General features: G+C 39.0%; 1 protein-coding gene across 9 annotated transcripts in view; it reads right to left on the bottom strand.

Annotated features, from left to right (window-relative positions):
* LOC127644521 (neogenin-like) overlaps positions 1–24576 on the bottom strand; it is a 201197-nt gene that overhangs the window by 64846 nt on the left and 111775 nt on the right. For all 9 annotated transcript variants that reach the window (XM_052127786.1, XM_052127777.1, XM_052127760.1 and 6 more), the window contains exons 3-4: positions 16579–16854; positions 12800–12953 (exon numbers count right to left, since the gene is read on the bottom strand). In XM_052127786.1, coding sequence (XP_051983746.1) covers positions 12800–12953; positions 16579–16854 — 430 coding nt within the window. The remainder of the gene's footprint in view (positions 1–12799; positions 12954–16578; positions 16855–24576) is intronic.

Genomic DNA, 24576 nt, shown 5'->3' on the forward strand with positions numbered 1-24576 from the left:
AAGCACAAGCAATGAAATATGCAGGCCCACTGCTTTCTCACGATAGAGCACGTGCTCGAGTCTTCAGGTTTGTCTTCAATAGGCTGTGATGTGATTACTTATGCTCTTTTGAGAGTGTGAATGAGTTTTGAGAGTTAGCCGTAGCCATCTTGTGATCTCTGTGATCTGCATGTGCCTCTGGTCATGGGCATTTATAATGTGAGGGAGGCTCTGGCTTGCTGATACTTCCTGCAATGTGTTGTGTGGTGTTTTGCATTTGTCAGTGTTTGACTTGATAATTGATCAAATCTGAAAGATCCACATCCAAGGCCACATCCACACTAATCCGATACTGTTTGAAAACTCTGTTTTCAGTTTCGTAACATCATCGTTGTGAAGTATAAGGGTACATCATATAGTACACGGTATACGGTAATGGAGAGCACTTCCGTAATTCAGAAAAATGACGTTCTAGTGTCGATGTGACGATTACATGTAGCAAAAGTAATTCAAATGGAAATCATTTTCAAATGGAAATGTTTAAGTGTAGATGTGGTCTAACTAAGATTGTTAGGAACTGGATCAGATAGGTAATTACAAATCAACAGGATAAACACATTTTTAAATAACTGACTATGGCCACATCCACATTAATCAGTTTGAAAATGCATTGACTTCTACATTTACTATATTTGCGCCTCCAATCCTTATGAGAACAGTGTTTTTCTCCACCGAAAATGAAGCATTTAGAAAACGCTCTGGATTACCCCATACTCATTTAAAATTAATATCGTTGTAAGTTTTCCTTATCTGATGAATGTATCTTGTTTTAAGAATCTTTAGATATTTTTAATGGAAAACAAATAAAAAAATACTCACTATTATTTTTTATACTACATATTTATTTTTTGCAGTGTATCAATACAATACTGATATATGATTGCATTGGCCAACTTGAATGTGAATAGCCTAATAAGCCTATGTCCACATTAATCTAGATACATTTTTCAAAATGCTCTTCATCTGTTTTCTAAATGCTCGTCCAGCGTTCTAACAGCATATGCGTCAGAAATGTAAGAAGCGTGGCCCTGCATAATTTCCACATACGGTCCGAAATGCAATGGAGTGACAGCAGGCACAAAAATGCCGCTATCTTTATTTTTAGGGGTTGAATGGATCAGATGACTGCCTACATGAAAACAAATACTTCATAGTTTTCGGATGTCTCCCTATCCACTGTCCACACTACAACACAAAGACATTTTCAAATGTATCCACTTGAGTGTTTTCAAAACGCGTAGTTTTCGCTGGACAAAAATGCTGTCTCAGTGTGAACGGAAGGCCAAAACGTGGCAAAAAGAATGCATTTTCAAACTAAAATGTATTAGTCTGGGCATGGCCTAAAACTCGATATAAATGTGTTATTGAAATAAACAATAGTTTACAAATGGAAATCTTTCATCAGCAACAAAAACAAATAAATATAAATCTGCGTTCTCCAATCGTGCAGCCGAGCAGGGCCTCGTGTTCAGAATTTCTCAGCATTTTTCTGGGCCATATGTAGCACCACTAAGTCTCAGAGGCAGGTGAGTATGCATTCATTAAAATTCATTACACAATAGACTGACAATTCCCTAGAAAGAGCTTTTAATTAGTTCACAAATCCGCAAAGTCACCTCTCATTAACATGTGTAACCACTTCAAGAGGCCACTGTTGATGAAGAAATTAAATTGCAATGCAAGTCCCTAAATAATTGTGCACGGTGGTGGACACGTATTATTTCTCATTCAGGACCGGCAGTGCATTAGGAGTGTTGAGGGAGTGGTAATCTTTAAGGGGTTTGTAAGGAGTTGCCTCAAAATACCCAGAACTAATATGCATCAGCTTCTGATTGTGGGCAAGTTAGGCTTAACAGCTCATGCTGCATATGATGTGGTATACAGTGCATCCGGAAAGTATTCACAGCGCTTCACTTTTTCCACATTTTGTTATGTTACAGCCTTATTCCAAAATTGATTCAATTCATTATTTTCCTAAAAATTCTACAAACAATACCCCATAATGACAACGTGAAATAAGTTAGTTTGAAATCTTTGCAAATGTATTAAAAATAAAAAAAATCACATGTACATAAGTATTCACAGCCTTTGCCATGACACTCAAAATTGAGCTCAGGTGCATCCTGTTTCCACTGATCATCCTTGAGATGTTTCTACAACTTGATTGGAGTCCACCTGTGGTAAATTGAGTTGATTGGACATGATTTGGAAAGGCACACACACCTGTCTATATAAGGTCCCACAGTTAACAGTGCATGCCAGAGCACAAACCAAGCCATGAAGTCCATGGAATTGTCTGTAGACATCTGAGACAGGATTGTATCGAGCCACAGATCTGGGGAAGGGTACAGAAAACTTTCTGCAGCATTGAAGGTCCCAATGAGCACAGTGGCCTCCATCATCTGTAAATGGAACAGGACTCTTCCTAGAGCTGGCCGCCCGGCCAAACTGAGCGGTCGGGGAGAAGGTCCTTAGTCAGGGAGGTGACCAATAACCCTCCAGCGTTTCTCTGTGGAATGAGGAGAACCTTCCAGAAGAACAACCATCTCTGCAGCACTCCACCAATCAGGCCTGTATGGTAGAGTTGCCAGACGGAAGCCACTCCTCAGTAAAAGACACATGACAGCCCGCCTTGAGTTAGCCAAAAGGCACCTGAAGGACTCTCAGACCATGAGAAACAAAATGATCTGGTCTGATGAAACAAAGATTGATCTCTTTAGCCTGAATTATCTTATCACCTCTTATCATCTGGCCAATACCATCCCTACAGTGAAGCATGGTGGTGGCAGCATCATGCTGTGGGGGATGTTTTTCAGCGGCAGGAACTGGGAGACTAGTCAGGATCGATGGAAAGATGAATGCAACAATGTACAGAGACATCCTTGAAGAAAACCTGCTCCAGAGGGCTCTGGACCTCAGACTTGGGCGAAGGTTCATCTTCCAACAGGACAACGATCCTAAGCACACAGCCAAGATTACAAAGCTACGGGACAACTCTGTGAATGTCCTTGAGTGGCCCAGCCAGAGCCCAGACTTGAACCTGATTGAACATCTCTGGAGAGAATGGAAATGGCTGTGCACCGACGCTCCCCATCCAACCTGATGGAGCTTGAGAGGTCCTGCAAAGAAGAATGGGAGAAACTACCCAAAAATAGGTGTGCCATGCTTGTAGCATCATACACAAAAAGACTTGAGGCTGTAATTTGGTGCCAAAGGTGCTTCAACAAAGTATTGAGCAAAGGCTGTGAATACTGATGTACTTGTGATTTTTTTTTCATTTTTTATTTTTAATAAATTTGCAAAGATTTCAAACAAACTTCTTTCTAGTTGTCATTATGGGGTATTGCTTGTAGAAGTTTGAGGAAAATAATGAATTTAATCCATTTTGGAATAAGGCTGTAACATAACAAATTGTGGAAAAAGTGAAGCGCTGTGAATACTTTCCAGATGCACTGTATATATAAATATATATATATCCAGTATGCAGCTCTAAGGCCAAACAACTGGCATCCGTCAACAGAAATCTAACACCAAACTACCGGTGGCGCTGACCCAATCTACCTGAGAGCAGCCAGTATGTGATTGATGCTGCCATAAGATACAGCAGATGGAGATGAAAGGCTGCCTTGTCAACAGCTCCAAAGATTCTGGCAGGCCCTCCACCCTTAACTGTTGAGCTCTATGGCTGTGACTCCAAACAGAGATGCTACTAATGCTGTGCCAAGACAAAAATCTCAGTAGTGACACACTACAACTGATGCCACCAGCAAGAGTTGTATGAAACACTGCTGGGAAATCCATTTAAACTAACACACAGTACATTACAAGTGAAGCATTTGAATGATGCTTTTATCCAAAGTGACTTGCAGTGCATACAAGGTTTACATTTATCAGTTTGCATGTTTCTTAGAGCTTAAACCCATGATCTTGAAGTTGGTAGTGTCATGATCTACCATTGGAGCTTCTCATTTTGTTTGGTTAACCAGCAATGGTCAAATTGGTGTTCAGCTAAGAAGTACCCAAAGCCAACATAAAACAGTTAATCTAGACCAGCCTGAACCAGCTTGGTGGTTAGCAAGACCAGAAAAGCATTTAAGCTGGGTTAAGCTGTTCAGACTGTAGCAGATCCAAGCTGGTAATTGGCTGGTCCAAGATGGGTTAAATTAGAGGTAGACCGAAATATCGGTTTCACCAATTAACCAGTGCCAATAGTTGCTTTATGGAATTATTATTATCTGCAAAAATCTATACTGATATTTATAAATAGTTTTATTCTAATGAATGAAGGCTATAAAAAGCTTAATTTTGTAAATCTTAAATATAGAAGACAATAACGGAGACAAGTTTGAAATGAAGGCATTTCAAAATACGTGTATTCCAGGATCGTTTATGGTTAAAAGTCCCACGTTATGCACCAAATCTCAATTTCTTCTGGTTATTAATGGGATTTTGGTTGCACAATAAACTATATCTTGTAACCTCAATGTCTGTGCCAGTTATAGCAAGGAAAGACATTTTTTTACATTCTATAAATTCTAATCAATTTTAAAATCTATCGGCCAATTAATCGGTTATCGGCTTTTCCCACAACCTTAGTTATCATATTGCCAAGATCTGCTATTAGTCCACCTCTAGTTGAAGTGGTTGATCAGCTGGACTTCCAGTAGGTAGCACTAGTCAAGCTGATTAGGACTAGAACACCTTGGACCAGCAACAATTTTACTGATCTAATCTGGTATTTTTAGCAGAGCTAAAAGGATTGTTCACCCAAAAATGAAAAATCTGACATCATTTACTCACCCTCATATCATTCCAAACCAAAATTTCTTCCTTTGTGAATTAAAAAAAAAATAAAGAAAAGCTTGGTTCCCATCCACTTATATATAATGCGCGTTTAAATGTGCATTAGAAAATTACAAGCTCGCTTGAGGTGGATATATTTACTGAAAAAAATCCTATTGAATTTATTAGGAATGCAAAAGGCGCATAAAAAATATCAATAATTAATTAATAACTGGACTAACCAGCTGACAATCAACATGTGTTCGTGTTCTAAACTGTGAGTAGTTGCATTGAGAGTTACATTGGCTACAATTTATCTGGAAGTGACGATTTTGTTCTTTTGAACACATAGGATGAAAATGTGGCTTTATTCACACAATGTTTTTGCAATATAATGTCTTTTAAACTTAAATTTACAGGTTGGATGGAAACAGAAAGTGACCATTCACTTTCATTTTATGGGAAAGATCAGCATCTCAACATTCTTCCACATTTTTAAACACACAGACACAGACACAGACACAGACACAGACACAGACACATACACATACACATACACATACACATACACACACACACACATGTTGTGTTTCCATGTTTTATGGGGACTTTCCATAGACATAATGGTTTTTATACTGTACAAACTTTATATTCTATCCCCTAAACCTAAACCTCACAGAAAACTTTCAGCATTTTTACATTTTCAAAAAACATAATTTAGTATGATTTATAAGCTGTTTTCCTCATGGGGACCGACAAAATGTCCCCACCAGGTCAAAAATGTCGGGTTTTACTATCCTTATGGGGACATTTGGTCCCCACAAAGTGATAAATACATGCTCTACACACACACACACACACACACACACACACACACACACACACACACACACACACACGTAACAACATAAGTGTGAGTACATGATGACAGAACATACGTTTCTGGGTGAACTATCACTTTAAGCTTGTATGGGCTGTTTTTCCAGCAGGCTACTTACTAAGGAACTAAACTTCTGCCCTCCTCATTTACAAAACACCATTAACATCCTTTATATGAGAACTTGGGGAGTTGGACAATTATTTAATTTTGCATTCTGAGCACCAACGTCCACTGGATGCTTTGTAAAGCAAATACAAATTGAGCATTGCTATGTGCAGGTGGGCTTAAAATATCCTCTCCTGTAAATGAACACCCACTCTGGATAGGGCTGCATCTTGACTGTGCCACATATTTAGAAATCAAAGAAAGAAAAACATTGAACTCGTAAGAGGTAATGTCATGTAATTTTGTGAATCCTGAATATTATGCCCATGCAGCTGTGGTTTGTCTAGTGTGATGTATGCTATACGATTATAGCATAAGAACCAAGCCTCAAATGAAATACCTCAAAAGACAGGAAAAATCGATATAAAAAGCTCTATCTTTACAATAACCTAGAATGCTTGTTTTTCTTAGCTGGGCATAGAGATGGACTGTCTTCATTCCTTTTTTATTTGTTTTGTTAGCTGTTTCAATGGTAAACCGATATTTTGATTAGCAAATTACTATAGAGCCCAAAGCCACAACCTGCGTAATGTGCACTCATTAGAGGTTTGAATGTGCTGCCGAGTGACGCAAGATTTAGTCCAGGTTGTGTCATTAGCTGTTGAGTGCACGAAAAGGCCAAAGTCATTCCTAAAGAGACGAGGCAGTAAAACAGCTTAAACCAGTCTAAACTGGTTTCATGGTCCTGTATCCTGGCCTACAATTCTGGTCCGATTTCTGGTTTTAAAGGAGTTTTGAGACTTGGGCCTGTTTTTTTTTCTCGAGCTGGGTTAAAGGAAAAAGAAATCATGACAGAAAGAGAGGCAGAAATGGAGAGGCTGCCACGAAGATCATATGCTCCAGTGACAGAAAACAGCTGCCTAACATGCGGCTAAATGAACTCTGCTACACTGGAAGCTGCATGCTGAGTACAGCAACGGTGTAGTAAAATGTCTGCCAACCAATAAAATTCAAACACACTGACAGTAAATACAGTGTATTACAACATTGTAGTTTTCTTTCTGCAGTGTGCCCAAGTCACAAATTATGCAGTTTCAGCCTCAGAAGAACATTCATGTACAACCTGGTCTGCATGTTTCACACAAAAATGGTAAAAGATTTCTCATAACGATAAGCTCCCATCTGATTGACTAGCCCTACTTCAACTTGAAGCTCTTTATTGTCATTGTACAGGTAGGTACTACAAGATCATTTGTATATGTAAAGTTGTATTATAGATAGAACGATAGACTGGTAAAGACAGCCAGACAGAACGATGGACTGAACGATGGACGGACAGACAGATGGATGCATGAAATGGCAGACAGACAGACATATGGACGGACAGAACAGAATGACAGATAGACACACAGAACAACAGAAGGACAGACAGAATGATGGACGGACAGACAGAACGGCATATTGACAGACAAAACATTGGAAAGAATGATGGACAGAAGGATGAACAGACAGAATAACAGACAGACATAACGACAAATGAACAGACAAAACAATGGACACACAGAACAGCTGATGGACAGACAGAACGACTCACAGACAGAATGATGGACAGACAGACAAAAATTTGGACGGACAGACAGACAGACAGAACAAAGGATGGACAGACAGAACGACTCACAGACAGAATGATGGACAGACAGACAAAAATTTGGACAGACAGACAGACAGAATGACAGACAGAACGACAAATGGATGGACAAACAGACAGAATGATGGACGGATGGATGGACAGACGGACAGACAGAGAATGACAAAATGATGGACAGACAGAACGACAGACGGATGGACAGACAGAACGATGAATGGACAGACAAAATGACGGACAGACAGAATGACAAACGGACAGACAAAACAACGGACAGGCGGACTGAGCGACATGTGGACAGACGGACTGAACGACATGTGGACAGACAGAAAGATGAACAGGCAGACAGACAGACAGAACGATGGATGGATAGAAAGATAGAATGACGGACGGACAGAGACAGACAGGGATAGATGGATAGATGATACGACAGACAGACAGAAAGAACAACAGACAGACATGACGACAGACAGGCTGACAGAATGGCAAACAGACAGAACGATGGATGAACAGAATGACAGACAGGAGTATGTATGGATGATACAGAACCAATGGATGACAGACAGAACAACAGACAGACAAAACGACAGACAGAGAGACAGAATGACAAACACACAGAATGACAAACAGACAGACAAAATGAAAGACAGACAGACGGAACAAAGGATGGACAGACAGAACAACAGACAGACTGAACGATAGTTGGATGGACAGAATGACAGAACAGACAGACAGACAGAGAGAACAACAGACAGGCAGACAGAATAAAAACAGACGGGCAGACAATGACAAACTGACAGAACAATGGACAGGCAGACAGAGAGAACGACGAATGGACAGACGAAATGACGGACAGACAGACAGAACGAGAGATGGATGGACAGACAGAATGACGGACATGCAGACAGAATAAAAAACAGACAGAACAATGGATAGACAGATGAATGGATTATAGATGACCCACCGACCGACAAACAGACAGATAGATCTTAGCCAGTACAAGCTGCAATATGAACCAGACATGATGCTGATGGTCAAAATTTCTGGCTATGTGAGAAAATTACAAAAATTACTCTGGATGCAAACAGTTAAATCTCACTCTCTCTCTCAGTTTCTCTTTTAAACACTCACTGGTTTTCCTTTCTTTCCTCCCACCAGTCTCTTTGTGACTGTCTTCAATGTTTATCCCTCACTTCAGTGAATCCAGCCTGTGGTTACACTCCCACAGAGCAGCCTGTGTGTCTCCAAGACTGCCATTACCTTGCTCAGCTCTCTGCCCAGTGACTCATCGTGGGCCTATCAGCCGAAAGGATCCCAGCCTGAGAAATGGGCACTCAGTGACTGCCAGGGATTCAGAGCAGTTTGTATGACTCCACGGTCAATAAAGCACTGCTTGGGTACTGTCATTAGAAAAATACTTTTTTACCTTTACACTCATAAGGGACTTTGAGAGGTGCCATCTGTGTGGACTCATGCACTACATCGATTGTAATTCCTGCCAGCCCACTAATCTTGTGCACAATGTTGAGGAAAAAAAACAAGCCTAAGATGGTTTAGTAGCCTTAGCTGGGTTAAGCTGGTCTGATAACCTGGCAAAGCTGGTGTTTTGCTGGTTTAGATGGCCTGCCAGCCCAAAGCACCTCTAAAATCAGCAAACAGACCAGTCTGAACAGGGTAGGGGACCAGCAAACCGTCTTTGGCTAGTTTAAACTAGAATATACAATGGGAATGAATGACTACAATATTCATGTACCATAGTATTTACATGGTACTCAAAGAATACCCTGGTATAGTGATATTTTAATCATCCCTTTGATGAGGTGACCCTCCTATAAAATCCACTTCCCCATAGATGAGGTGGAAAAAGAGTATAGCAGCATTTGGATACTCAAACACACCCACCGGTCTGATGGAGAACGTACCGGGTTCAAAGATGATATTATATTAACTTTGAGCAAAGTGTCAACAGACCTTCTATGGAAGAAATCCAACAAGATGCACAGCAGTCGCTCATCAGTGCCATATATCATGTGTTTGGCTTGAACTGCAGGTGATAGCTACAAATTTATGTGCTTCTGTGGTAAAATTCTGACTTGCAATGGATGCAAAGGACTTCATTTTTGTCACAAGTTGCATTTGGGTTTGTTTTCTCTTTTCTCGTGTGTATTTCAGCGTAATGTCCCTGCCGGACACATTGCAAACTAGTGTTTCGAACTCACACAAAGCTGAATAAAATGTCAGAATCTAATTTGAAAATTGGTTAAATAATTGACAGCTCTAATTACATTATATTATATACAGTGAGGAAAATAAGTATTTGAACACCCTGCTATTTTGCAAGTTCTCCCACTTAGAAATCATGGAGGGGTCTGAAATTGTCATCGTAGGTGCATGTCCACTGTGAGAGACATAATCTAAAAAAAAAATCCAGAAATCACAATGTATGATTTTTTAACTATTTATTTGTATGATACAGCTGCAAATAAGTATTTGAACACCTGAGAAAATCAATGTTAATATTTGGTACAGTAGCGTTTGTTTGCAATTACAGAGGTCAAACGTTTCCTGTAGTTTTTCACCAGGTTTGCACACACTGCAGGAGGGATTTTGGCCCACTCCTCCACACCGATCTTCTCTACATCAGTCAGTTTTCTGGGCTGTCACTGAGAAACACGGAGTTTGAGCTCCCTCCAAAGATTCTCTATTGGGTTTAGGTCTGGAGACTGGCTTGGCCACGCCAGAACCTTGATATGCTTCTTACAGAGCCACTCCTTGGTTATCCTGGCTGTGTGCTTCGGGTCATTGTCATGTTGGAAGACCCAGCCTCAACCCATCTTCAATGCTCTAACTGAGGGAAGGAGGTTGTTCCCCAAAATCTCGCAATACATGGCCCCAGTCATCCTCTCCTTAATACAGTGCAGTCGCCCTGTCCCATGTGCAGAAAAACACCCCCGAAGCATGATGCTACCACCCCCATGCTTCACAGTAGGGATGGTGTTCTTGGGATGGTACTCATCATTCTTCTTCCTCCAAACACGGTTAGTGGAATTATGACCAAAAAGTTCTATTTTGGTCTCATCTGACCACATGACTTTCTCCCATGACTCCTCTGGATCATCCAAACAGTCATTGGCAAACTTAAGACAGGCCTTGACATGTGCTGGTTTAAGCAGGGGGACCTTCCGTGCCATGCATGATTTCAAACCATGACGTCTTAGTGTATTACCAACAGTAACCTTGGAAACGGTGGTCCCAGCTCTTTTCAGGTCATTGACCAGCTCCTCCCGTGTAGTTCTGGGCTGATTTCTCACCTTTCTTAGGATCATTGAGACCCCACGAGGTGAGATCTTGCATGGAGCCCCAGTCCGAGGGAGACTGACAAGTCATGTTTAGCTTCTTCCATTTTCTAATGATCGCTCCAACAGTGGACCTTTTTTCACCAAGCTGCTTGGCAATTTCCCCGTAGCCCTTTCCAGCCTTGTGGAGGTGTACAATTTTGTCTCTAGTGTCTTTGGACAGCTCTTTGGTCTTGGCCATGTCAGTAGTTGGATTCTTACTGATTGTATGGGGTGGACAGGTGTCTTTATGCAGCTAACGACCTCAAACAGGTGGAGAACAGTAAGGGTATTAAATGGGTCGTGTGCATCTCATCTTTGGACACGCATTACACGGAACAACTTTTACTCTCAACGCGCAGTGAAAGGATCTTGATGTTGAACCACTGTACTACACAATCACTGCTGAGTGAAATCTAAACATTTACCAGCCAGTTGCCACATATATACATTTTAGTCACATGGTAATGCAAGTGATTTCCTCTCATTGTAGTTGAGAGTTGCACTGAGTAAAAGATCGATCTTGGGATGTAAGGATCAATGTCGAGATCATTCAAATGAAGATTGCGATGCATTGGAAAATATATATATTTTACCCACCACTAATATTATATGCACAATAGGGTTGGGAAAATTAACATGCAAGTAATATTTGACTGATTAAATTGTAAAAACATAAATAAAAAAAAAATTATAAAAAATATGCAGTATCCGTTTTTTTTCCACTTCCTGAAACTTCACTCATGCTTTTTGCCAGGCTGTGGCTAAAATTGGAATAACATTTTTTTCCAAGAGGTACACACTCGACTCAACGGCACATCCCTTATTTCATATGAGATGAGATTGTGTGTTTTTGAAAATATGATACTATTCTATTCTGTCATCCCCACAGAAATAAAGCAAGCAGACGTCTCCTCCTGCATCACTGCGTGTCATTAACACTGTGTGTACAGTATGAACCTGCAACGTCCAAGAACATTTGCATTAAGCAAACGTTAAATGAAAGTGAAACCAGAATGTTCTGCATTCACTATCAAAATCCTCAATTATAATGATTTCCATGGGACTTTGGTGCTAACCACCACAGACAGTTCAGAAGCTGTTAATTTTTCATGCAGTCTACGGTGATGGTCAGAGCTCACATAATACAATAACAATAAAAAAATGAGACATATAACCACAGTGTTCATGGCATTTGTAGTTTAGCTTAAAATTCCCTTACTAATACAGTAAAAAGTGATTGGAATTTAAAGTGCACAATAACATTGGTAAGATCAAACAATCACGATAAGCGTTTATTTTTTTTTACTTTTTTGGTACTTTCTTATAAGAGAAAGAGGTAGAACATTGGGTGATGACAATCTCTGGGTCTCACATGCCCTTTGGTCACAAAGCAGCTAATGAGAATGAAGCATGAAGACAAACAGTGTCTTCCCAGGCCTAATCTGCGAACAGCCATGCAGTGTTACTCTGGATAGGGGTGTGAGACTCTGTGTGCGTATGTGGTGTAGACGATTGCAGTCTTGACTGGCATTTGCACCTCTCTGGGCAGGCGGCGTCACTCTAATTGTTTACCCAGGCAGCTGGGACGAGGCTGTGTGCCAGTTAAACAGCAGACACGCACATAGAGCCTGATCTCTAAAAGTGACACTGCTGCCACAGCGGGACTCAAAGCTCATGTTCATCACACTGGCAAGAAACGGAGGAATCAATGACCTGTTACTGTCAATCACTTGATAATGGCTGTCTGATTAAGGGTGCAGACATCTGGATCTGCTATTAATAGCCAAATATCCATCCACGCTCTGTTGAACAGTGTGTGTGAGTAGAATCTATGGAGCGAACCCAGAGTTGAGTTTCTTTAACCAGTGAAAGTCAGGGGTGTAACACTGGAAACCAGGAACTGGAACAGGAGAGGAGTGATTCTAAAATAATATTTTGAGCAGGGAGGAGAAATTGCTGTCACTCCAATTGACTCATACACTCTGCTGCAGTGCACTGTATTGATCATACCTCTCCTCAATGAGCTGGTCTTTGTGCATCCATCTGACATATCCATCTGTGGGATATCCAGTCACCACACAAGGGAGCAGTACATTCTCCCCTACCACTTTAGACACTGGCTGAGGCACCTGCAGGAACTCCAGGCTCCTTTCCTCCCCTGTTTCTGCAAAAAACACAGAAGTGAATGCACAGTTAGCTAATGGCCACCCCTATCCTTCACTTCAGAAGCTGTACAATGAGAAAAAGCCACGGAACCTTCGAAAAGAGTGGCCAGGTTTCACCGATTGGCATTAAATTAAGTAATTTCTGTGCCACGTTACCAAACAGAACAGCAAGACGACAAAATTTGTACATTTTCTGTGAGTGGTGCTTATCCGTGCCAAAGTTGTCGACAATGATAGGGTGTTGTGGGTGGTTCCCAGAGTGTTGTGGGTGGTTGCTAAGGCTTACACTTGGCAGCCATATATGGAACGTTATCGGGCAGCTATTTTGTATGTAAACAAGCTGCATACAAGTGTAGCTCCTATCAACTTGAATAGGGAAAGACCAACATCTCCAAAATGGTTGATCAAGATTACAATCAAAGAACATATTTTAGATTATGCAAAAAAAAAAAAAGATTGATTTCCCAGCTTGTATAGCTAATGTGCATGTGCGTTCTCGAGTTGATTGACACTTTGGCTCTTTTATCTGTTAGGCAGGACTTCCTTTCTACATCCGTTGACCATTGGGTTTTCCCATTTCTCCCATTCATTTTAACTGAAAGTAAAAATCCCCTTTCTATTTAGGGGAATCGATTTTTATCAGTAATTTATAAGCCTTTCAAAACATATCTACTCTGAGCTCTGTGTTAACCAAAGGCATATGCTTCTGTTGAAGCCATCAGTCAAGAGGTTTTTCACTGACCATCATGAAATTGGGTAGTGACCACCCAATTTCATGATGCACAGTGAATGAAGTGAGTGAAGGTCAATTTTTGTTCCTACCCTCACCTATGGTCATGAAGGGTGGGTCATGACCAAAAGAACTAGGTCGCGAGTACAAGCGGCCGAAATGGGCTTCCTCAGAAGGGATAGCTGGTTGTGCCACCTTTAGCAGCAACAACTGGAACCAAATGCTTCCGATAACTGGAGATCAGTCTTTCACAACGCTGTTGTGGAATTTTGGCCCACTCTTCTTTGCTGAACTGCTTTAGTTCAACCACATTGGAGGGTTTTCAAGCATGAACTGCCCACAGCATCTCAATCGGGTTTAAGTCAGCACTTAGACTAGGACACTCCAAAAGTTTAATTTAACTTCTTTTGAGACTGGACGTGTCATTACTGTGCTCTTGGAGGAATACTGGAAGGTCAGCCACATCTAGTAAGGTTCATTACTGTGCCAAGTTTTCTCCATTTGGAGATAATGTCTCTCACTGCGGTTCTTTGGAGTCCCAGATCCTTTGAAATAGCCTATATTTCAATCACCTTTTTCCTCATTATTTCTGGAATTTCTTTCAATCTTGGCATAGTGTGCTACTGGGTGAGACCTTTAGCCAACTTTATGCTGCTGAAAAAGTTGTATTTAGGTGTTGATTTGATTGAACAGGGCTGGCAGTGATCATGCCTGTGTGTTTTTACAAAAATGTTGACATTTATAAATATATTATGTATTTTTTTATACTTCTAATCAACCACTTTAAATCAATAGTTTAATATTTTCCATAGTTTTTTATTTTATTACATTATTCGCAATGCTTTAAGAGATTTTAGTTCATTTATTCATTAAAGATATTACAGCATACAGTGTTGTAACTGTTTTTTTTTGTGTGTTTCATTTTCATATACTTTTTTGCTTGTTTGTGAAGTTGTGATTCATCTCAGAGTTGGTTGGTTTGGTTCTTGGCTTAGGACTCTTATGGAGGATGTTATGAAATCCCTATGGAAAAAATTAATGGGAGAAAAATTGGGTGGGCACTGTTGCACTCTGTGTCTCTGCACATTTAGTTTGGAAAAGTATTTTAACAGCCAACAAAAAAACCAATTAAATTTTAAGTTCAAGCTTTAAAAAGCTTGGTAATTTTTCATCCTCTATCGCACACTGTGAAAAGTGTTTATTTACCTCAGGGAGGAAGTGAAGATAGTTAAATATTTGTTATTTCGGTCTTTGTATATTGTGGCATTATTCTGCAAAAGCGCATGCCTCCTGCTTCATGTTTAGTGTGATAACCTCAGCAGGATACAACGCTTCAGGCTTGATTTATATTCTCTAATATCTCACTCTGTGCTCAAGAGTGACTCACAAAATGCATTTGTATGCTGAAATGCAGCCACAAAGGAGCTCATGGCCCTTTATCTTCAGCATAAATTATATTGCTCTCTTTGATAACACCACATGTGGCCGTGGTGTCTAGGAGGCCTCCTTTAAATCTCTCTCTCTTTGTGATTGTGTGTGTTTCGGTGGGACAGGCCATGAAAAATCACAAGAGAATTAAGGTCTTGCGTTTTTATTTTCAGTAATGTAGAGGAAATTAAAAACAGCTGATTCATCCTCCATTTTTTATATTTGTTCCATGTTAAAAGACACATAGCGTAAACGAACCTAAGGAGGTTTGCCGGTCACAGACCAGTAAGCCTGATCATCTGACAAGTCCTCAAAATCCCTGTAAAACCAGCAAAACAGACCAGTCTGCCCAGGTTTGCAGACAAGCTAAGACCAACTTAGGCTGGATTAGTTTAGGTATATTTGTGTTTGTAAATCTCCACTTTCACTTTCATATGTGAAAGTGAAACTAAACATGCACCACATGTGACTATCAGACGTAAAAGTGAAGATTTAGAGTTTAAAAAAAGGACACACACACACACACACACACACACACACACATTATATCGCTTCTGAAGACATGGATTTAACCACTGAAGTCGTATGGATTACTTTTGTGTTTCCTTTGTGATTTTTTTAAGCTACAAAAGGTCTGATCAACATTCATTTGCATCGAATGGACCTACAAAGCTGAGATGTTCTTCTGAAAATCTTTGTTTGTGTTCTGCAGATGAAAGAAAGTCACACACACCCGGGATGGCATGAGGGTGAGTAAATGATGGGTGAAATATCCCTTTAAGTACTTGAAATTAGTTTTGTAAACGAGCATAAATTGTCTACATATACATTACATTGTTTTCAGAGAAATTTAACAAAAGTTAGTAAAGTTTATGCTTAAAACAAGAAAAAGCTAAAAATGTGGCAAGTAAAAAACTTGACTCAAAGGAAAAATAAATGTATTTTTCTAAACACATTGGTAAATATATTTTTACTTGTTTTAAGCATAAACATTACAAAATCTTGTTAGATTTATAATAATTTTGCTCCAAGTAAATTTACAGTAAATAAGACAAAAATACTCGGTAAGAAAATAATTTTTACAGCATAAATGTTAAAGCTGAAGTGTGTAATTTCTGCGCCATTAGTGCCACTGAATGGAATTGTGAAAATAAACACAGTTTATTAGATAGCCCCACTCATAACTCACACTAGTGTTGTTGTGTCTGGCTGGATGGGCTGCTCAAACTAATTTTTATAGCGCTAAAGAGACAAATGGCTTACTCATAGTTGTCTCCGGATATTAGGCTGGGATTGGAAAAGGTATTTAACACTGAAAAACGTTCTAAACTTAAAAAATTTAAATCACATATAAAGCCATTTCTGTCATTCATAAATTAGTCTGAACTTCAATGATTTACAAAATTAAAACTGAAGTTGGTCAAATGATGATTTAGAGATCAATGACAGATGAACGCAGTTCTTACTGGGCAGAATGTGTAATTGTGCCTCGTCACTGGTCTTGGTAGGTCCAGCGTTCTCGATCACACAGCGGTACAGTCCTGCATCTGCCTCTGTGATGTTACTGATGACGAGAGCTCCACTGGGTAACATGAAGACTCTCTCATCCAGCTCAACCGGATCTTTGTCTTGCTCCCAGCGGATAAAATACACTAGCTCAGAGTTCACCTCACAGCTCAGCACATGACTGTCACCAACCTGAACCGATGCAGATTCTGGCTGACTGAGGTACCGTGGTATACCTGGAGGCAAAGAGAGGAAGAAAGGTGGGGAGGGAGAATTACAATTAGATTAAAATTCACAATCATTTTTCACAGTGATTTTTTTTAGCTTTTTCTGAGCAGTTTATATAATGGTAAAATAATAATAAACATCACAAATAAACATCATCCACAAGCCCATTTCCGATACCCCACCCTCCTAATACATGTCAGCCAATCTGATGTCAGCAATCCAAAATGCAGAAAATGACTGACAGGCAGAGTGTGTTTCTGATTGGCTAATTTTTGGATAATCTAAAAAGCATGAGCTGATTATAACTCCTTTTTTATGTTTACAGATCCTATGGTTGTCACAGAGATAAGTGTGATTTCTCAGATTTCTATCTGTTGAATAGAAGGGACATTTTATTCTTTCATTCATAAGAACAATTCAAGCTTGATGCACCACCTTGATGCAGTAGGGGGCAGTCAGCGATCCAGCTGTACAGGCGACATGACTCGTCAAATCAATAAGAGCAGATAGCAGTACAGCCTTCCACCGACAGACACACTTGTGACCTCAAAGACAGCTGGAGATGCATTTTTCCACCTTTCATACTACTTGGAACTTTAAACTTGAACTTATGAATTAAGACACTAGAAACTACCGAAACGTGACACAACCTAAATGAGATGTTTCAAAAGTGCCCATCTGATGCATGAGTAAATAATTCTGTCTTAGGAAGACAGAAGTTGGCCAATAGTAGGGTTATGTTCAATGATTTGGAAATAAAGCAAATATTTTGACTTTTAAGCCACATTTGTAGACTAGAAAATTGTCTGCTGAAACAATATATCTATAATGTATGATGTATTTGAAATATTTTAATGCTTAAATTTATTATTTTCCATGATTTTAATTATTATCCTTATATTTGGGGGTCTTTCTCAGTTTATTTTGACAGATGTTATTGTAATCGACAGGCCTGCCTTAAATGGTTAAATTTATTATCCGCCAGTGTATATATATGCAATTAATTGTGATTAGATTAATTAATGGCCATATCATGTAATTAATTAGATTAAAAATATTAACTAATTGACAGCCCAACGAGTTACTGCAGAAATAAATAATGATTTGCGAGTACAGAGCGATACGGAAGACATGAAACTAGCATTGCTACTGTTTGAAGGAAATCAGTTGCCTGGGTCAATTCAGTTAAGTTAAGAGAACATTGCGAATGACCAATCAGGATCAAATATTCCAGAGATCTGTTTAATAATATCTAAATATGATATAACTACTCATTTGTATAATCTAGTTAAATTACATCTAATCTATGCTTGTGGCAGTGTTGTGATAAACTGCTGTGCTTTGTGAAATCTGTGTGGCATATGAAAACAGATTTGTTTTATATATATTTCAAACATGCAATGCCAATTTGCTCCTTTTTCCACAGCCGTCACCTCATGCACTTAAGCGTTTCACATTGTTTAAGCACTGAGACAAAGTTTGGTAGAGCTCATGGGAGCAGTAAGTTCTTCATGTTGCATTATCCCACATTCAAGTTCAGAGATTCGAGCACTTCTCCTAATACAACTAATCAGAATTCCCAGTCATTCCATAGAGTAACGGCTCATTTTACACCCATTACCCGGCAGTATCTGTGATACATATCCAGTAGGAAAGTAAAATCACAAATGAGATCTTTTTAATATCTTAACTAAAGAGATAAAATGGAGAGCAAATGGAGACATTAATAAGATTTGTATTTTTTTTTCAAGTCAGAATGCTTGATTTGCGGTTTACTGCTTTTAAAGGGGTTTTGAGGACTTTTCAGCTGGTCAGACTGGAAGACCAGTTGGCCAATGAGCTAAACCAGCTGAAATCCATCTAGGTCAAGATGGGAGACCAGCTAGACCTCCTTAAACCAGCTAAGACCACCAAACCGTCTGGTTTCAGCTGTTCATTTCTACAGGGATATCTAAAATGTTTACAAGATTTGCCAAGATACCAAATTCTTTAATCAAACATCTAAGACTTCAATATGAGCATTTCACGACAAATTTGTCCGAGACCAAATTATCTGAGCTATTATATCCGCATTCATTTTATATTCTCTATACTCTTACTTCACGTCAACAATTGTCTCATTTGTTACCATTTTTATGTGTCCAAAGTAATTATATGAAACATCTGAGACATGGGTTGTCCTTAAATGAAATATTGCTAAGAGAACTCCCTTAAAGGGACAGTTCACCCAAAAATTATAATTCTCTCATCGTTTACTCATTACCCATATGCCGTCTCAAACTCAGATGAGTTTTTTTTTCTATTCTGCAGAACACAAACAAAGTTATTTAAATGGGGATATAATGTCTGTTTGTCCATACAATGCAAGTGAATGGTAACCAACTTTTCAGGCTCCAAATAGGACAAAGGCAGCATGAAGGTAAATTCATACGACTCCAGTGGTTTAATCCGTTTGGTCACCATTCACTTGCATTGTTTGGACCTACAGAGCTGAAATATTCTTCTAAAATTATTCATTTGTGTTCTGCAATAGAAAGAAAGCCATACACATCTGGGATGGCATGGGGGTGAGAAGTGTCCTGATAAATGAAATTTTTATCTAGGGTGCTTATGGAGAAAGAAAAGAGCTGCAAAAGCTTCAAACAGAGATGGATTCCATGCAGGTGAACATAAAGAGCCATACATCAGAATGTCTTTGTGCAAGAGACTAAGAAAGAGCAGTGCCGGGGTTTCCTTTGTCTGGCATCAGTCCGTTTCAGACATGCCTCTCTGTTAATGTGAAGGAGCCCGCAGAGATGCTATCAGCCACTGACTCCAAGTGAACACAGAAGAGCATTCATTCCTCTCCACAGGCTCTGCTTTATCATGGCAGAGAGAACGCTTTCACAGTGCATGCTGTGGGCTGTTAATCCCCTTATAAACTATATACAACATCAGGCTGTTACTTCAGAACAGCTTTCATACTCTTCAAGGAAACATTCTGGAGAGAATCAGCTAGGTAGTAGTTATTTAGTACTCCTACTCAGACCATATCAAGTTCAGAGAGTTGATGACAAGAGACAAAACTGTCAGAGTATACACTGTACAGCATTGGATGATGAATGTTCTTCTTGGTTGTTAATAAAGTGCATTCTTTAGGTATGCAGGTGAGTAGTATGAATACATTCCCATACATATTTCACATGGGAATGAGAGAAACATCCCATGACTTAGTGACAAAAAAATTGAAGCACCAGGGACAACTATCATGGTATATATATATATATATATATATATATATATATATATATATATATATATATATATATATATAGCACTTACAGTAGAAAAGTATTTTGTATTTGTTTTAAATGAGTTTTCAATATGACGTCTTCTACACTCCCGAGGGATAATGTGATAGTAAAGTGTCCAGTTGATACACACTTCAGAATATTGGCGGAAACAGCAGGATTCGGACAACCTAATCCATTAACATACTGTTTTGGCATACAGCATAATAGGAAAGTATGTATATTTGGACATGGGAATATTCTGTTGCTCCATCAGTAAAGAAATGATTAAAGGGATAGTTCACCCAAGAATGAAAATTCTCTCATCATTTTCCCACCCTGATGCCATCCAAGATGTGCATGACTTTCTTTCTTCGGCAGAACACAAACGAAGATTTTTAGAAAAATATTTCAGCTATGTAGGTTCATAGGATGCAAGTAAATGGTGATCAGACACGCCAAAAATCACATAAAGGACACATAGAAGTCATTTGTAAAACTCCAGGGATTAAATCCATATCTTCGGAAGTGTTATAATAGGTGTGAGTGAGAAACAGATCAAACCATAATTCTAAATCTCCACTTTCACTTTTACATCTGAAAGTCACATGTGGTGCCTGTTTAGTTTCACTTTCACATCTGAGAGATAAAGTGGAGATTTAGAGTAAAATAGGACTTAAATATTGTTCTGTTTCTCGCCCACACCTATATTGCTTCTGAAGATATTGATTTAAACACTGGAGTCTTATGGATTACTTAATTATGTGATTTCTGGAGCTAAAATGTTCTGATCACCATTCACTTGCATTGTATGGACCTACAAACACAGATATGTTTCAAAAAATCTTTGTCTGTGTTCTGCTGAAGAAAGAAAGTCATACATACTGTACCTGTGACGGTTAATGAGAGAATCTTCATTTTTTTGTTTCTTTAACCATCCCTTTACTGGTGTTTGCTAAGGCAAGCATCACTATTAATTTACTATTGCTCACGACACTCTCGCATTGTGGCAGCGATATTTGCACAGGCATACACCATCACATTTTGTTCAAGAAATATCAAAATCTAGTCTTTTAGTTTACAGCTCAGGCAATATGTTTTGGTGTCATTGGGAACTCTCCCTGCTGTTTTATTCTTCCTCTGTCTCGAACTTTCCAACCAGCTGGTCCAAGAGCAACATTTGGTCGGTGATTCATTTCACTGGAGTAGATGCAACATGGAAACCAGTGTTTTGCCACACCCACACACCCACACACACACACACACACACACATGTTGTGTTTCCATGTTTTATGGGGACTTTCCATAGACATAATGGTTTTTATACTGTACAAACTTTATATTCTATCCCCTAAACCTAACCCTACCCCTAAACCTAAACCTCACAGAAAACTTTCTGCATTTTTACATTTTCAAAAAACATAATTTAGTATGATTTATAAGCTGTTTTCCTCATGGGGACCGACAAAATGTCCCCACAAGGTCAAAAATTTCGGGTTTTACTATCCTTATGGGGACATTTGGTCCCCACAAAGTGATAAATACACGCTCACACATACACACACACACACACACACACACACACTTAGAGACACCGAAGGTCTACTACACACTAGTTAAAGGGATAGTTCACCCAAAAATAAAACTTCTGCCATCATTTACTCAACCAAACCTGTTTAACTGTGGAACACAATAGATGTTAAGCAGCATGTTAGCCTCGGTCACCATTCACTTTTATTGCACATATGAATGAATGAATTTAAATTAATAATTTATTCATTCATTCATAAAAGTGAATGGTGACTGAGGCTAACATGCTGCTTAACATCTATTGTGTTCCACAGTTAAACAGGTTTGGCTGAGTAGATGGCAGAATTGGTATTTTTGGACATTTCAATCTTACAATATATAGCACTTTTCTGACACTACACTTACATAGGGCGCTTTAACATACAATGAAAGTTAAAGTGGTGATTGAGGTTGTCTCTGTCAGTCCCTAACATTCTGCCAAGCATCTACTTTTATGTTCAGAAAACAAACAATCGATTGGGTGTTAAGACATTTACATTTATGCATTTGGCAGACGCTTTTATCCAAAGTGACTTACAGTGCACTTATTACAGGGACAATCCCCGAGCAACCTGGAGTTAAGTGCCTTGCTCAAGGACACAATGGTGGTGGCCGTGGGGATCGAACCAGCGACCTTCTGATTAATGGTTATGCGCTTAAGCCCACTACACCACCACCACTCCAGAGAACGTCTCTGGAACACAAATAAGGGAATTTTTGAGGAATATCCTAGCTATTCTTTTCCATATCATAAACGTGAATGATGGCTAGGACTGTAAAGCTACATAATGTAAAAAAAGCACCATAAAAGTTGTCCATATGACTTGTGTACTATATTCCAATCATTATGAACGCATAAGATTGCGATTGCGTGAAAACAGATGAGATTGAATTTATTCACTCAAAATCATCGTCTCCAGTGAGCTGTTAACCCTTGAAATCTGATCATTGAGTGTGTTTACATGCACAGGGTCAGAAATCAACTTTTTATCCTACCAGCAAAGGTGGCAGGAAGATAACAAAAATGACCAGCCAGGGGGCCTGGGTAGCTCAGCGAGTAAAGACGGTGTCTACCAACCCTGGATTTACGAGTTCGAATCCAGGGTGTGCTCAGAGACTTCAGCCAGGTCTCCTAAGCAACCAATGTGTTAAGATGCGTGGGTTGACGGTCTCAGACATGGAGGCATCTGAGATTCGTCCTCCTCCACCCGGATTGAGTGAGTCACTATGCCACCACAAGGACTTAGAGCGCATTGGGAATCGGGGTTTCCAAATTGGGGAGAAAAAAAAAATAATAAAAAAAAACTAATATATATATATATATTATTATTGCTCTATACAAGTGGATAAGACATACATGAGAGACAAATAAACAATACTGTACACATTTAAAAGAGAACTATTTTTTTATATTATTTTATAAATGTTTTTATAATTTAGATATTTTTCAGATTATTCAATTATTACAACAAAACTAAATGTCTTTTTTAACGACATGTTGTCATATGGGCAATATCAAGTAATTCTGTTGTCGAGTGCGCTAACCCACAAAAATTAGTACTCGATTAGTCTATTATTTATATTAAAAAAAATTAAACAAAAAAGGTTAAAAATAACAAGTATATATGTGAAATTAAGATTTGGTTTTATTCACAGAACTTACCAAGAATGGAAAAAAAACTAAAACAAATGAACAATATGCGTTAATAAAAATGAAAAAGCTAAAAGCATTTGTACTGGCCTAAATCTTGCAAAGAAACCAATACTGATGAAGTATATAAACTCTAAGTCTATGAAAAGGATATCAAATTATTATAATTTGTGACATTTTATCAATTCACAAAATCAATTTGTGATAATCGAGCAGTGTTTTTAATAGTCGACTAGCTGGTGCCGAACGAGTACTCGATTATTCGATCACTGATGAGAAAACAGTGCAAAAGTTGTATGTAGGGCTGAACGATTTGCACAAAAAATATCTAATATGAAAAATATTGCGATTGCAATTCAAACAGCGATATGATTAACAATTAATTTTGACCAAAATTAAGTAATGGGCTCTACTGCCAATAGAAATACTGTTCAAGAAAGTGTTAAGTCCTCTTAAAAATAACCAGACTAAAAAGAATAAATAATAATACAGTGAAACCCATAAATCGCAACCCTTGCGATTTGATAATCGAAGTCAGTCAAGTTGTACTGACCACTTTCATGATGTTTTTTTTGTCATTTTGGAGCTTGGCAGCCTGTTCTTTTTCGCTTGCATGGAATAGAAAACAGTGTTCAGGATATTCTTCAAAAAAAAAAAAAACACCTTTTGTGCTCTACGATAGTCATACTGGTTTGGAACAACATAAGAGTGTTCATTTTGGGTGAACTATTCCTTGGGAGCCTAGCAAAGGCAAAAAACCTTCAGGCCCCTAAGTGCACTGTGAAAGAGGCCCCAACTTCTTATTATCCCCCTCAAACCGAGAAAAGAATTTGAGTGGGTATAAGGTCTCCTGTACCCTGCTGGGCTGAAACTCATTCACAATGGTCAGCTACATAATCCACTCTCTGGATACTCTTCATTATTGGGTCTGAGAGGCAGCAAGCAGCTCTTTAAAAAAAGCTACAGAAATTTACAAGCCCGCAGAAAAACGGCTCCTTCCATTTTGTGGCGGATTTTTAGACAGAAGGCCTATAAAGAGGGAGTTGTACACAACTGGATTTACAGATGCTATTAAAGCAGGGTATGAAGAGATAAATCTGGAGTTGAGAAGGTCTGGAAGAAAAACAAGCAGACCAACCTCACAGCAGTGTGCACATCCTATAACAATAAATAGAAAGGTCACCACCCACCCCTGAAGCAAGGATAAATAAATAGCCATTCCAACCTTAGCTTTAGCTGCA

This window comes from Xyrauchen texanus, chromosome 1, assembly GCF_025860055.1.
Source record: "Xyrauchen texanus isolate HMW12.3.18 chromosome 1, RBS_HiC_50CHRs, whole genome shotgun sequence".
Classification (NCBI taxonomy): domain Eukaryota; kingdom Metazoa; phylum Chordata; class Actinopteri; order Cypriniformes; family Catostomidae; genus Xyrauchen; species Xyrauchen texanus.